This window comes from Lycium barbarum, chromosome 10, assembly GCF_019175385.1.
Source record: "Lycium barbarum isolate Lr01 chromosome 10, ASM1917538v2, whole genome shotgun sequence".
NCBI lineage: Eukaryota > Viridiplantae > Streptophyta > Magnoliopsida > Solanales > Solanaceae > Lycium > Lycium barbarum.
Genome location: NC_083346.1, coordinates 104,903,662 through 104,919,487, shown reverse-complemented (window position 1 = coordinate 104,919,487; position 15,826 = coordinate 104,903,662). Strand labels below are relative to the sequence as shown.

The 15,826-nt window shown below is 33.1% G+C and overlaps 1 protein-coding gene across 2 annotated transcripts; it reads left to right on the top strand.

The window, feature by feature from the left end:
- The first annotated feature begins 7,695 nt into the window (after window positions 1-7,695).
- Window positions 7,696-10,699, top strand: LOC132615152 (transcription factor bHLH75-like). Of its 2 annotated transcripts, XM_060329733.1 has the most exons (6): window positions 7,696-8,122; window positions 8,549-8,671; window positions 8,819-8,884; window positions 9,411-9,479; window positions 9,634-9,714; window positions 10,373-10,698. In XM_060329733.1, exons 1-6 carry the CDS (start codon window positions 7,751-7,753, stop codon window positions 10,466-10,468), a joined length of 807 nt encoding a protein of 268 aa, XP_060185716.1. In that variant the 5' UTR covers window positions 7,696-7,750; the 3' UTR covers window positions 10,469-10,698. The 2 variants fall into 2 exon arrangements, with proteins under 2 accessions (XP_060185716.1, XP_060185717.1); XM_060329734.1 differs by lacking the exon at window positions 8,819-8,884 and having other exon boundaries at window positions 10,373-10,699.
- Window positions 10,700-15,826: the final 5,127 nt, after the last annotated feature.

The window sequence follows — 15,826 nt, the reverse complement described above, 5'->3', positions numbered from 1 at the left end:
TCAAATGATCCCCACGATCGAGAAGGTAAACATAAACCATTATGTTCAGTCAAGGTTAAGTTCCGTGATGACGAGATTAGGTGGCGCAATCGCGATGAAAATCAATTTTGGTATAATATTTTTTTTTTTTTTTGCTATTTTGGGAAAGAAGAGTCCAAGAGGGTTGATCAAATGGCGTGATTTCACTCCTGGGCATTGAGATGATAATTCTCTAACACCCTATGGTGATTATATTTTATTTTAAAGGATTTTTAGGCATGGAATCATGTGAATCAAGTGTTTAAATTGAGGATTTTAGACTTAGTTGAAAAAAGGTAAAAATATTAGGAATTTGACCTAGCAATCCAAGTCAAAATCAAAGCTTGTTTTATAAAAATAAAATCGTGAGGTTGTAGTTAATCAAGTTCTATAGTTTGTTTCAAGGTTTGACTAGTTTAGGCGGGAGCTAACTTTTTCGTTCATACATTTGTAAAAGGATGTTTAAGGCTGTCAACTAAAATTTGTGCTGACAACTCAAATTTGTTCTTGATTTTTATATTTTTTCATTAGCTAAGCATCATTTTTTGTAATATCATCATAGAGTGTAATATAAACTCGTGATGATCATAAATCGTCTAGTTCGATCTCTCTAACTCTTATTTTTGCACGCTTGTAATTAGTAGAGATTCGTTACCTCATTAGGATCCCCCCCCCCCCCCCCCCGCCCCCTCGGTATTTCTCCCGGATTAGTTTTTATTATTAATAAAAAGTCCGCTAGACACACTTTCTAGTGGAATAAATTAGCTTTTAAAAATAAAACCTTAGGACTACATTATAAATTCTGCCAAGTGAGAAGGAAAGGACCTCAATTTTAAGGAAAAATTACGCTCTATGTCTACTTTTTAAAATATTGACGCACATGTAGCCCATACTTTGTGTATAAACACCCGATTTAGCCCGTATTTGTGTATAAACACCTTTTATACACTTTATAAAAGGTTGATACATTATGTGTAAATGCTTCCCCCAGATATAATATTGTATATTGGCTATGTAGAGTAAATATTTTTAAAAACGGTATATTTTTTAAAACCCTTTTGTAAAAGTTGAAAACCTTTTTCTCCAAGGAAAAGGATAACCCAAATATGAAAAACTTATTTTTTCTTTTTAAGAAATGAAAAACCCAATTATGATAAGAAAATCAAATCAAATACCTAACACACGGTACATGAAATTGATCCCATAATTTCATATGATTCTAAAGTCATAAACTACAGTTCGAGGTGTATAAATGTTGCCATGTTTTCATGTCCCGGACTTTGTGCCTTGTTTGTGGTCCTATATATGGAGGGTATGGATCATCATGCTTTTGGAGATGAAAGGGTACAATTCCAGTCAAGTTCCAATTGGACAAAAATGACCAGAAAGGAAACTCTTGATTGTCTAGTTCTTTTCCTCGTTTTTTTTCTCATCATCTGTAACTTTCATGCATCCTTGATACTTTTGGAAATTCGTTGATAAAGTTGCAAAAAAGAGACTTTTTGAACATCCTTTCAATATTAGGACTTGAAAATGACGCACTCGAGAATGTAAAGAAAAATGGTTGATATCAACCTCTTAACGCATATGGTTGTCACTTGTGGAGTTCCTATCACACTTGTCAATATCGTACTTTGGTATCTTGAAGTTACTTAAAATATATTGCTTTATGCTGCATTTTCGAATTTTGGAGTTGCTTCATATCATATTTCTTCATCATTCGAGAATACTCAACAGTCATTCATGATTAAGAACAGTATTTTAAAAGGCGTGGACGTAAAATGAGACATTTTATCCAATATGGGGCAAAGTGGCAAGCTCAAGGCGTCGGCATAAGCGCCATAAATATTATTAAGTTTTATTATTTTATAAATTAATAAAATTAACATAAATAATAAAGTGTTAGAAAAATATTATTTTCTATTTAATATCTCAAAAATAATAAGAACTATTTCTAACGTGACAAGTAAATTCTTTGAATAGCCATAATGGCTATTATTATTAGTATTATTATTAATTATAATAATAATTAATTAATGGACATAACGGTAAGTTGAATAGCCATAATGGCTATTATTATTATTATTATTAATTATATTTTAATGTTGAGAGTTGAGACGTTCTAAAAGGAACAGAGGTTCAATTCAAGTACTATATATATATATATATCTTCTTTTTATCTTTTGTTGTTAGATGACAGAAAAACATGAGATATATACAAAAACATATTCTTCCTTGTATATTATATTGTGTTGAGTTTTCTACTTTGTGAAATCTTTGTTAGTTTCTGCTCCTAGTTTTGTACTAGAAGAACTTATTGAATCTTGGGGATACACCCATACCGGGTGAAATATCCTTAAGGATAATGTCTTAATTGACATGCCTCAAGCTTTCAAGAATTTCTTGCAAGGTTCGTGATCAGAGGCGGATCCAGGATTTTAAGCTTGTGGGTTCCTAATAAATGAACTAATATGCAAATTCAGACAAAAAGACTAGAAGGGGAATTGATCCTACGTCAAGAACATGAGCGCTGAATCAAGGTTCCTTCGTTGCCGTTGAGCCAACAACTTCTTTAAGTAATGGGTTCCCAACTAGCAATTTGTTATATAATTAATAGACTCCCAATATAAATACAGGGTTCGGGCTATCGGGTGTGAGTTCCCGGGAATCCACATCCATTACACTGGATCCGCCCCTGTTCATGATCAAGTATTTTCCTTTTCACAATTACAGTTCACTGCGCCCGCTCCTTTAAAGGGCGGCGGCTTGAAAGCTTACCTTATTATTAGAGAAAGGTTTGGAACCCTAACCAACGTTTTGGATTTTGGAGTTTTCGCCCCAACCTAGGTTAGGGGGTCGTTAGACCGTAGCTTGCTGCTGAAAAACGTTGCTAGGCTAGCGCGGCTCGCTTCACTCTTCAAGCTCCGCCCCCCTTACTCAACCTCAACATCTATAAAAAAGTCCTTTCTCCTTTTCTAAATAAGGTAAGCTTTGAAGCCGTAGCTTGCTGGTTTTTCCATCATCCAATCCACAACAAATCGAATGAAACCTGGCGAAAAAGAAGTGAACACGAAGCTGAGGAATGAAGTAGCTCGCCTAAAAGGAGAGGAACGAAGCTTCGTCTTTGTTTTTCTTCAAACCCCCAATCCGCTCTCGCTCGCTTGTGATTAAGTATTTTCCGTAAGATTTCCAATAATCTTAAGGATATTTCTCACTCTATTCTTATGGAAAATAGAAAGAGAACAACTTAGTATAATCTGCCTAAGTTTTAGGTATGTTTCTGCTAATATTTGAATGCTAACTTTTGTGCAGTTTTTAAGTCGATTTGAGGCACAAGAATATAATAAGCTGATAAATGTTAGCCTCAAAATGATGCATATAATTTCTTTTTAAGTTATGTAGTGTTTGTATATTATTTACTGATGTGGATTGGTAGTTTATTACTCTGTATGCATTTTGACTTTTGAAAGACAATTAACTTTAGTGTTTGAATTCTTAACATTGATCATTTCTAAAAGAAGTCCCGTATGTATATATATATATATATATATATAAAAGATGTTGGGAATATCTTATATATATTGTTGTCAATAATCTTTGGGAATATCTTTTTATCAGTCCTCTTCTAATTAAGACAATTTTAAGACATTATTTTTAATGGTAGAAGTGGTTTAGTGGGGAAAGTTGGTTTTTCGTTCTAATTCAATATTGAAGAATAGAATTGAGATGTTGTGGTGAATATTTGTTGTTGGTTACTACAAAATAAAATGAAAATATTTTGCTGAATAAGTACTTGAGACTTGAGAGATGCTACTTCACAAAATATATCTATAGATAAGGTGGCACTTACTTATGCCTATATTCTTTCTATTTTACTGGTTTCTCTTGATTTAATTGGATGATTTTTCAAGTAATATTTTTTGTGTTCATATAATTATATCATCATGATATACCTTATGGTTTTAAGGTGTTAGCTCAAAGAAAACGTCTATGTGAGACTATCAACTATGCTGATGGAGATTTTATTTAGATTTTGCAAAGCTGATGAAACCTTTCATGAAAATAATTATTATTTTGTCTCTGACGAATTAAGTCATCAAGTCCATTAATGTAGAGAAGATTTGGAGAAATAATAATCCCGCTAAGTAAACATAAATTTGAGTAAGCGGACGACAAAATTATTGTGATCATTTCTCAAGAGAATCTTGTGATTAATTGAATGATTGGGTGTCAGACTTTGATGCTACTAAGCATATTTATATTAAAAATCAATTTTGTGTTTTACACCTATGTTGAAGAAGAAGAATGATTTATTTACTTTGCTAATTCAAGAACTTGTGTAGTCCTCGAAAAGGAAAAAAAATCTTCTTAAACTAATATTTGAAAAAGAAAGAAAAAAGTTGGAGACTTTCATACTTATCTTGTTGATAATGATCCTAAAACATATTATGGTGTTATTTCTTCTCTTGGTGCGTTATTTTTTTAAAAGAAGCAAATAATGATAGTGTTTGGTGAATTAATATTTGTTGTACAAGAAGGGTGAAATGATGCTAAGTGGATCTCAAAATCCATTTGTGGTTATGTGTTTACCAATTGCGGGGGTGTAATAATATGAAAATCTACCAAGTAGACCATAATGAAATATGAATTTATGGTTTGAAGTTGGCTAGTAATGAAGCTAAGATATTTCTTAGTGAGTATTGAGGTTGGGATAAACCAACGTGTCTATATATTGTTGTTACCAAACAGCGTTAGCTGTAGTGAATAAATAAATTTTTCAATGCCAATAAAACATATCCGTTTGAGACATTGTGATAAGAGCAACAGCTGTGAGATGTGATAATTTTTATATATAATTGTGTGGAGTCTGAAGTGAATTTGGCCGATTCATAGACTATAAGAAACATCGAGGGGAATGAGACTTTTTTTGTCAATTGAGTAGATCAACAATGATGGTAACCCAACTTATGTGATTGGAGATCCTATGAATTAGGTTCATATGGGTAATAACAAGTCATTAGTTGATCAAGTATGCACTATTAAATTATGTCTCTCTCATGGTGTGTGAATATAGTGCAAAACCGCAAAGCCTAGTGAGGTTAAGCTATAAACTCTTAATCCAACTCATATTCTTTATAGGTGGTGTATTGCTCTGTAGAATACACTTGATGATTGGACCTATATGAGTGTGGAGTGGTGCCACTCCTATGAAATTGTGAAGGATTTCTAGGGCACTCATGAATACAAGACATGCGCATGGCCTCTTAGCGCAAAACCACGATAACGACAAAGATTGTGCGAGTAGTGATAGAATAAGACCCTAGGCTTATAAAAGAATTCTTGGTTCATAAAAGTTTTAAATTTCACCAATTGTTCTGTAAGTTTAATTTTGTTTTATCTAGGTCTGGTTCATAGTCTACAAGACACCATATTCGATGCATTGTACTCATATATGTAAACCCAGCAAAACTTATTATTTTATTTATTTTATTATTTTTGAGATATAGGGGGGATTGTTAGAAAAATATTATTTTCTATTTCATATCTCAAAAATAATAAGCTATTTCTAACGTTTTTATTGGCTTTAATACAAAAGAAATATTTTTATTCATTACTTTAATACTATATTAATGACTTTTTAATAGGCTAATTATTTTATAGTATTGTATCAGCTTTAATGCTTAAGAGACTACTTGACTTGGTCATTGAATTCTTAACTTTTGCAATTGTAACAGACCACTATATTCTTTGAATACCTCTAATGGCTAGCGGTTAGTTGAATTGCCATAATGGCTATTATTATTATTAATAATTATATTTTAATGTTGAGAGTTGAGACATTCTGAAAGGAACAGAGGTCCAATTCAAGTACTATATATATTCTCTTTATCTTTTGTTGGCAGATGACATCAAAACATGAGATATATACAAAAACATATTCTTCCTTGTATATTATATTGTGCTGGTTTTTTTACTTTGTGAAATTTTTGTTAGTTTCTAGCTCCTAGTTTTGTGCTAGAAGAGTTTGTTGAATCATGAGGATACACCCATACTGGGTAAAATATCCTTAAGGACAATGTCTTAATTGATATGCCTCAAGCTTTCAAAAATTTCCTGCAAGGTTCGTGATCAAATATTTTCCGACAAAATTTGTGATCAAGTATTTTTCTACTATAAGATTTACAACATAAAATACTACTATCATTTTCCTCAATGAATCAGGATATCATTATCTTGATCAAATCTTTAATAACTAGTACGAGGTCTAAGTTTGAGAAAGATTATTAAAGTGGTCAATGGGAATGTACACTCTTGTCATTTCCAACACCTCAATTCCAAACCATTAAAAGACTTCAATGATATTCTCAATTTGGATCATGCTCAATCAAAGGTGAGTAATGGTCCCATTTACTTGATTTATCAAATTGAAGTGGACCCATCAAAAAAGATTACATCCACGAGTCTCCTTTTAATATTTCCCCAAAAATCTATTTCCTCCAATCATCAAAATATACATTAAATTGCTTGCCATAGTTTGAAAAAATAAATGTTACTCACTCCATCCCATTAAATGTGACACACTTTTTATTATTTAAGTAAATTATTCAATCTCTATATTTGAAAATTATTTAATCATATAATTTATAATTTATTCTTAATGACATGATTTGTACGGCTCACTTGATATATTAAATATTCACCTTTCTATGAAGAGGCAGAATATGAAAGGATACGTGGAACTGTCATCACCATCTCTTATTTAATCATTTAGGCCGTAACTTTGATACTTAGCATTAGTTTAGCTTATGTGTCTTCCTTTGTTGTTTAAATGTTTGGTTAAATATCAACACATAAAATGAGACATGAGACTTGGGAGTATGCTACTTCTCTCTAATTAGTATTCTCACCGTTTCATAATATGTGGTGTTTTTACATTTTCATTTTATTTTAAAATAAGTGGTGTGTTACATGATCAAGAAGACATTAAGTTTGTTCTAATTTAAGTCCTTTTTTTTTTTAACAAAGGGGGTTTTACATAGCCAAGAAACTAAAAGAGCAATAGCCAAGAAACTAAAAGAGCAATTTCTTTTTCAAGACAAAGGGTAAGTTAGCAGCAGCGGAGCTAGGACTTTTGACAAGGCATTCAAAAAGATAAAAAGAACGCCTCTAGTAGAATTCAAACTTACAAACAATGGGCTAAACGTCCACCAAGCTGAAATTCAAATTATGTTAAGGGGATTCAAAACTTAATATTTATACATAATAACCAAATTAACCTTATATATACTGTGTAATTTTCCGATGAAGGGACACCCCTGTAAGCTAGTAAAAATACATCTTATTTTCTAGGAATGAATAGTTTTCTTAAGTGGTGTGTCCAAGCTAAAAACACCACTTCTTATGAAATGGAGGGAGCAATAATTTAACTTTAAAGTACTCATTTTACTCTTAATGAAATGATTTATAGTCACATAAACATAATATATATATATATATATATATATATATATATATATATATATATATATATATATATATATATAAACTTTATATATATATGACTTATAAACTTTATTTATTTTTTAAACTTCGTGCCCGATCAAACACCATCACGTGATAGAGGAAGCAGTATATATTAAAAGTCTGCCATAGAAACTGTAGTACCCTTACATTTGTTCTCTTGCATTACCTAATCTTATCATACAAGGAAATCAAGAATCTGCCAAATTTCATGGGTGATTCCCCTCTGATGATGAACTCAAATATGGAACTCCTAAATAGCCTAAGCCATCAGCTTGAAGATGATCAGAATTTCAGCTCAAATATTCATGAACATGGTTTTTTGGCTTTGTCAAATGAAAACTTCTCTAATCATGATCAACTCCCCATCATGGCTAATTTTAATACCGATCATATGAATATTAGCCATGATATTTATGATCCCGCGGCTGTCGCTGCCGCTGCTGCTCAGTTTTTTACTTTGGGAGGTCCAAGTTATGGCTGCAGTAGCAGTATGAATAATTCAATCCTTGAATCAGAGTCCATGTTGAATATTAATAATATTCCAACTCCTCCACCTCAAGTGCCTGGAAATACTGGCAAGGTGATCTATAAGAACTATGTTCCTTTTTTTTTTTTTAAATCACCCTTTCTTGTTTCTTTTAATCTGTGTTATAAAAAGGATTTGCTTTATTTTTATACAAGTGGCCATTTTTCCCCCTTCTCTTCCGGCGGTCGGCAATTCTTTCTAACAACTCCATTTGTCCATCTGAGAGGACACCCTTCTTAAGTCTGACAACAAAGGAATCAGAAGCGACTTTACAATATTTTATTGTGAATTGTCAACCTGCTATTCCTATCATGCTATTGTTTCTGTCTTCCAACCATCAGAGACCAGATTCAATAGCAGCTCCAATATTTATTATGTAAGGTGTAGTGTATTCTGTTGGAAGTTGAATTCCAACTTGTGAAAAAAGGGTTTAAAAAAATGTAGCTGAATTGTTCTTTTACCTTAATTTCTTTGTGATAGAACACATGTGAAGGGAGAAAGAGAAAAAGGAACAATCAGAAAGAAGCTGAGAAGCCAAGAGAAGTTGTACATGTTAGAGCAAAGAGGGGCCAGGCTACTGATAGTCACAGTTTGGCTGAACGAGTAAGTATTCTTTAATTAAAATCAATTTATAGTAGCATTCATATTTATTAATTAAATTATATCATGTATTCATCACTAGAAAAATTTTATGAAATAAAAAGACTTTGTAAAATTATAATCTTGAGTAATTTCTTGTTTGTGAACTAGCTTCGAAGGGAGAAAATAAATGAAAAACTCAGAAGCTTGCAAGAACTAGTTCCTGGATGTTATAAGGTAAATATCATATGCTTGCTAATATCATATTTTAGCATGGCTTCTTGATTACTGTATTTTCTTTCCACACTTGATTTTGATATGCGTGACCCGAGCTATCAGAAACAATCTCTCTACCTCTACAAGGTAGAGATTAGGCTGCGTACACACTACCCTTCCTAGACCCCACTTGTAGGAGTACACTGGGTATGTTGCTGTTGTTGCTATATACTAGTATAACTTAAACGATCAAAATCCTTCGTGTTCAATTATTTTACAGATATATTTTTATTGCAGAAGAATTAGTTCGTATTATCACTACAAAAAAAAGAATTGGATTTAGCTACAATGTTCATCGTATATCTGTCGCTAAAAGGCTCATAGCCATCAGAATTGTCTGGTGATTCATTATTAATCCAACGCTAAATAGTTTTAGCGACGGATTTTGCTATTTAGCTACAACATTTGTCCCTCATTCTTGTTTTTTTTTAGTGTATGTTTTGCTTAAATTAAACTAGCATTCTTATAACACGAGTAATTGTTGCAGACAATGGGAATGGCAGTGATGTTAGATGTAATAATCAACTATGTCCGGTCACTGCAAAATCAAATTGATGTAAGTATATATGTAGACTTATTATGGTCTTATTACATTGTGCAAAATTAGAACAATAACTAATAAATTGAGTCATCAACTCTTTTTAACTAATAAATTGAGTCATCAACTCTTTTCTAATATTCTTTTGTTTTCGTTGATCTTTCTTTTTAAGTTTCTTTCAATGAAACTATCAGCAGCAAGTTTGTTTTATGATTTTAACTCATCAGAGATGGATGATATGGAGTCAATGCAGGTACACTTTTTTTCTTTAAATTTAATTTAAAGTGCTTTCACTTGTGCATGTTTCTCATTTTCTGCTAATGTTAAATCATCATTGTACCAAATAAGAACATTCTCAATGAAAAAGGAAAAGTTTCTTTGTCACCAATTAATGTAGCTCCTAATAATACACGACATCATGATCTTCATTTTATTAGCTCTCAGATAGAATCATAAATAAATTGTCCCCCTCTGATGATCTTTTTTAAGGTAGAATGACTGTATGCGATTTAAACTAAAGTATCTCTCTACCAAATTAAAATAAAAATTCTTCAGGAAATGGACTCATTAGTAGTTTTTGTTTTATTCTCAAAACCGGTGTTGGTGTCTATCTTATAGCCCCTGTTAGTTCGGATTTGTGTTGTCTAGGGCCCATTAAAGGGAGAAACGCTCCCTTCAAGAATTTTTTATTCCCGAGACCTCTGATTATAGGTTAGAGGAATCCTATCAATACCACCAGATCTTTTATTTGGATTGAAAATTGTAAGGAGTTAGAATTACCATGAAATATAATCTACTTTATCCGATGCATATAAATATACACACTAGCATAGACTTCTATGTAGAATTGATCTTTTGATATTTTCCATCAATTTGAGTACCTGGATTGACATTAAGAATTAAATTGGTAGGGAACAAATGGGTATGCAGCTCGAGGAATGGGGAAGATTAATGATGGTGAGGGGTATGGAGGAATTCCTCAGTTTCAAACTTCTTGGCCTCTTTGACCTAATTAAAAGCTCCCTAAGAAAATATACTCATTTCAATTTATCTCAATATTATGTAACAGATAATTAATATGTTTGAACTCCTTTTGTGGTTATAAACCCTTGATTTCAATTATCTTCTATTTTTGTATTAAATTCGAATGCTAAGTAATTCCTCTGATCTATTTATATTGTTAGTGGTTATGAAGAAAATGGAATTACACTATAAAAGATGTTGATCTATGCGATCTTAACCTTTTAAGTCATTATATATATGTGCTCTTTGAATGATCTTGATTATGATTAGTTTGTTGTTGCGACTCTTGTATCTTCAAGATTGATCCTAACGGAGTAATGGTACACACATGAGATCCTCACGATTTCAACCTATGCATTCAGATACCCTAGTCCTTTTTTTCCTCTTCTAGAAAGAAAGAACATGTATTGTTGAATTAAAAATTAAAGTGGTTCAGTAAATATCGAAATTAATTTTAGAGTACAGTGCTTTAAATAATCTTTGCAATAAAGTAAGAAAGTATAACTAGGAGAATGTGTGAAATATAAGTTTTTCTGTAATTTGCAAAACAGTTTACCATCGTATTACAATAACAACAACATACTCAATATATTCCCGCAAAGTGGGGTGTGGGAACTCTGTCACCGGATTGATTTCTTTGAAGATGTAGTAAAAAAACAATAGCATAGGTTCATAGGCTGATGGCCTCAAATAAAAATCTGCAAACATTTAAAATGTGCACGTGTATAGTAATTAGTATGACTGTATGAGAAGGTTAATTGATACCAGCTAATTTTTTTCATAATTAGTGAAAATAGAATTTTGATAAATGCCGATTCCAGTTCATGCAATAGGCACTAATGTCACACCCCAGTCCTGATAGGGCATGATGGGTACCCGACCCTTTACTTAGAGCCGAGCGAACCCGCTGGTTCTCGTTATATTCATAATCTCACTGGACTCTTAATTCACGAAATGAAATGCATAATGAAAGCTTTTCAAAAACATTCTTTTCGTCTTTCTCAAATCAAGTAAAATCTGTAATCATATGAAATTTGTAATATAATGCCTAATGATACATCGGCTTGCAGAGCCGTTTGCAAGAATGACATGCTATATACGTAACTCTGTCTGCAAAGTCTCTAACATAAACCAATATATCATAACATAGATACTCTGACTCGGCAACACTCCGGAAAGAAATGGAACTCGCCAATCCAGCTGGAACATCTTCTAGCAATATCCTCTACTCATCTGTATACACCTGCGTGGCATGAAACGCAGCGTCCACAAGAAGGGACGTCAGTACGAATAATGTATTGAGTATGTAAGGCATGAATAACAACATAATATAGATATGAAAAGTAACAAGGAGTAAGAAAGATAACTTGTACATCTGAATGTCTCATAAGGTGGATGACATGCATGCTTAGCCTTTTAAAAAAAAAAAAAAAAACATTTCTATACATATACATAGTAACATGCCCAGCCATTAAGGCGCGGTGTCATATATAGTATCATGCCCGGCCAGTAAGACTCGGTGTTATCATCATTAGCCCGCGTCCGGGGCAATATCATAACATCCCCACTGCAGTGGTGTGCACATCTATGTGCCATGCCCGGCCGACTATAGCGCGGCGCGGTGTGAGAAAATACATACATATATATAAAGCATGCATGAGAGTCAAACAAAAGCTATAAATACATCGGAGTGACGTAAGGTCGGTAACCTCCGATTGTGTTATGGAATAATCATCGACGCTTTGTCTCACCTTGAAGGAACAATTATTATAAGGTGAGACTATCAATGAAGAATAGCAATAAGAGAAAACATAGAATAAGATCATAAATCTCATAAGACATCAATTCATATACTTTTGGAATCTTAAAAAAAATAGTCATCATCCATGAATAAAATTGAGACATCAAGAAATAGTTCAACATTCTTATATCGTCATTGAAATCATAAACTTGGAACCTTTTAACATGAAATCATTCTCATCATAGTCATCATAGAAATATTTTCACCCTTGACATCATCGTCGTCATTGTAAAACATATCCATCGTTGTTGTCATAAAAGCTTACGGAGTCATAAACCTCTGGTTTAGGAACTACGAACATTTTGGAAACATTCATGAATTATTAGGAAAGGGGTTATACCTTGGAATCATGAACATCTAACTTTTGGAAATACGGAGGCTATGAAAACATATATGGAATTATAATCATAGGAATCATGCCTTTGAAAGAAAGGGACGAGCCTTAACATACCTGGAAGATAATTTCTCAACTTCCAACTTACTTCCTGTCTTGCAATTCACTTAAGATTATTCGTAGCCTCGTAATATACATATACAACCATTCATACTATTGTTAGAATCATCATCATACGCTCGTCTTAAGCCCTTAATTAAAATCCTTTTAGGTTCTGTCGAAATTCGAGCAACATCTCCCCTGTTTATATGCCTAGCCCGAAATCATAATATCAACAACCAATCAACAACAACAATACCAACATCCTCAATACCATTATCCATGCCAATATATTTCCTAAAACATCCCGCACGATGTTTTCTAAATTTCCCAACTAACCAACTTGTGATACGACTATTTAATAACTTTATTTCTGTAAAGAAGCCGAAATTAATACCAACAACATCAATAACAACATCCTCAACATCCTACAAGATAAATATATGTATTTTCATCCAAAATTCTCTTCAACCCTAAATCCATAAATCAACAACATCAACACAACAAACTATAACCTATATTCTTGCAAATATTCCTTAATCAAAGTCGATAAAGAAAAGATTCAATGATTCATACCTTATTTTTATGAAGGTAGCCAAATCTTCATCATTTTCTTGTCCCCAAGCTAACTCCAACACCAAACGAAATTATAATCACGTCTACGCGTTGCCCGGACCTCGATTGATATTCCGTAGCTTGAAATTTTGCTCAAAGCCTTCACTTTTATGTGAGATTAAGAGCCCTTTTGATGGCTGAAAATTCTGGAACATTGGAGCATTTTTTGATGATGAAAAATGGGGTTTTAGCCCCTTTTATATTAAGTTGGGTCGGCAGTACTGTAGCGGTACTGTAGCGCTCTGTTTCTGCGTCGACAGCTCAGTTTGTAACGTCTATAATTCTCTACTCCGATGTCCTATCGACGAGCGGTTTGTTGCATTAGAAACTATATTCGACGAAATTCATTTTAGCCTTTTGAAATGCCTTAAAACTCCAAATATACATGGAGATATACCCCTCCAAAGTTGACTAAAAATCTGCTCAACATTTCTCAAATTTTCGTCAAACTTATTTTCTTCAATTTGCTTGACCTCGAAACCTTCCGAAACTCTCCATACATGATATTTATCATTTATTATACATGATAATGGCCAGGTTCTTGTGTTTCAAAATAGTCTTTCCCGATTATGACTTACGAGATCATAATTCGCCCTTTACTTCATTGTTACGTATTTTCTATGGCTTGTACCTTCTAAAACATCATGGGACGTCTCCGATACTCCATTACTACGGTAATGCACGTGTCACGCTCATGCTCTGAAAGTGCGGCGTGTAACAACTAACTTCTACATGTATAGCTCAGGTAGCAATAATAGAAAATCCTGCATTCAAAGGCATAGTATATATTGATTTATAAACATTTTGGGGGAGGAGGCCAACACCATAGTCCATGAAATCATGAATAGCTTCCTAGCAAATATTTTATTGCGTTTATGAATTATGTCTTAGCAATAGCTAATTACTACCTCTGATCCATATTACATCCTAGTATCTTTCAAAAAAATTCCAAACAAGTTAATTAGAGATATTTAAGTGTCCTAATTATTGTTGACACCCAATTTTGTCTCTCCTTTATTTCAATTTATTTGCTCGGGTTCTAAATTTATTGACGAGCCAAATACTTTATTTTCACTATTTTATATTTATTGCTACTACTATTAATATCGCTACTTTTATTTTTTAACATTTACGGGCATTACTTTATCACAAATTTTAAATGGTTCGTTATCGTTTCATTTTAGGATTTGTACTCGTTAAATTAATTTTTACTTTATACACACTAATTACTATTTGTCTTCACATAATATATATTGTACTAGTTACTAAATTAGAAGCCCAAGAATAATTAAATAGGGGAGAAATGATCAACATTTTTCAGCCAATTAATGGCCCAAACGGACCAACCCATTACCACTATTTTAACTAATCCAACCAGCCCAAATAATCCCCTACCCGGTCCAGCCCAAATAATTACCCGGCCCAACCACTTCATATCATCAGCCACGAACCCTAATCCTAATCCTAATCCGCCTCCCCTCCATTTCTCTTTCTTCCTCCTCTCCTCCTTCACTCTTTCTCCCGCTCCTCTCACGTTCTCTCCACTCCTCCCTGTCCCCCCACGCCTCTGCCACCTCCACTTCCCTCTGTCCCACGCTCCCCTCTCTCCTACGCTCCTCTTTCCCTTCTCTTAAACCCTAATCACAACCCTATAAATAATCCGAATTGGGAGGACCATGGGGAGGATTTTCATCTTTCTATTATTACTTTAAGTCTTAGAGTTTGTTCAAATTCCATTCTATTTGGGAAGGGGCTGATCGAACACAGATTGGGGATGCAAGTATTTTTCTAAAGTCTTGAGTTTCTTTTTTTTTTTTTTTTTTAAATCTGGTCTTGAACTTTTTTTCCAAATCAGAAAATACTCGTTGTCATGAGATTTGTGTGGAAAAGTTGAGTTTTCACAATTCGATCAACTTTCGTCGCTGTTCGGCAAAAGAATTTTAATTACGGGAGGTACTTTAATTTTTTACTCGAGTTTCGAATCTGTCAATACGAGAGTAGATTCGACGCCCTCGACGCCCCGTTCACTGCACTTGAAAAAGGTCAGTGCAATCCCTTCCTTCCACTTTTTGGTTCGCTTTGATTTCTGATGTGTGTTTGGATTCTCTGTTTGCATATTTAAAGTGATTTTAATTTCAAGTTGGTGCTGCGATAAAATTTGTATATCCGATGTCGTAAAATAGGAAGTTATATTTATCTTTTTTTTTTTTATAATGGTTGATGCTCATTTAGTATATTCAGTGTTTCATTTGAAAACATGGCTTAAGATCTCTATCTGATGTTCATATGAATTATTTTCTACAGTTAGTTAAGCTTAGTTTAATTCTGTTCAGTGTAGCTCTATGCTTGTTTAGTGTATTAATCATGTTGTTTGTTGATAAGTTGGTTTAGATTGGGTATCAAACCTGCTTATATGTATGATTAAGTGCATCAGGTATTAACTAATAATGATAGTCTTAAAATCATATTACTAGTTTACGTGTGTGTCCTACT

Coding starts and splice junctions, on each gene's coding strand:
- LOC132615152 (XM_060329733.1), top strand. CDS start 7,751: ATGGGTGATTCCCCTCTGATGATGAACTCAAATATGGAACTCCTAAAT. Junction 8,672..8,818: donor GTCACAGTTTGGCTGAACGA/GTAAGTATTCTT, acceptor TTTGTGAACTAG/CTTCGAAGGGAGAAAATAAA. Junction 9,715..10,372: donor ATGATATGGAGTCAATGCAG/GTACACTTTTTT, acceptor TTAAATTGGTAG/GGAACAAATGGGTATGCAGC.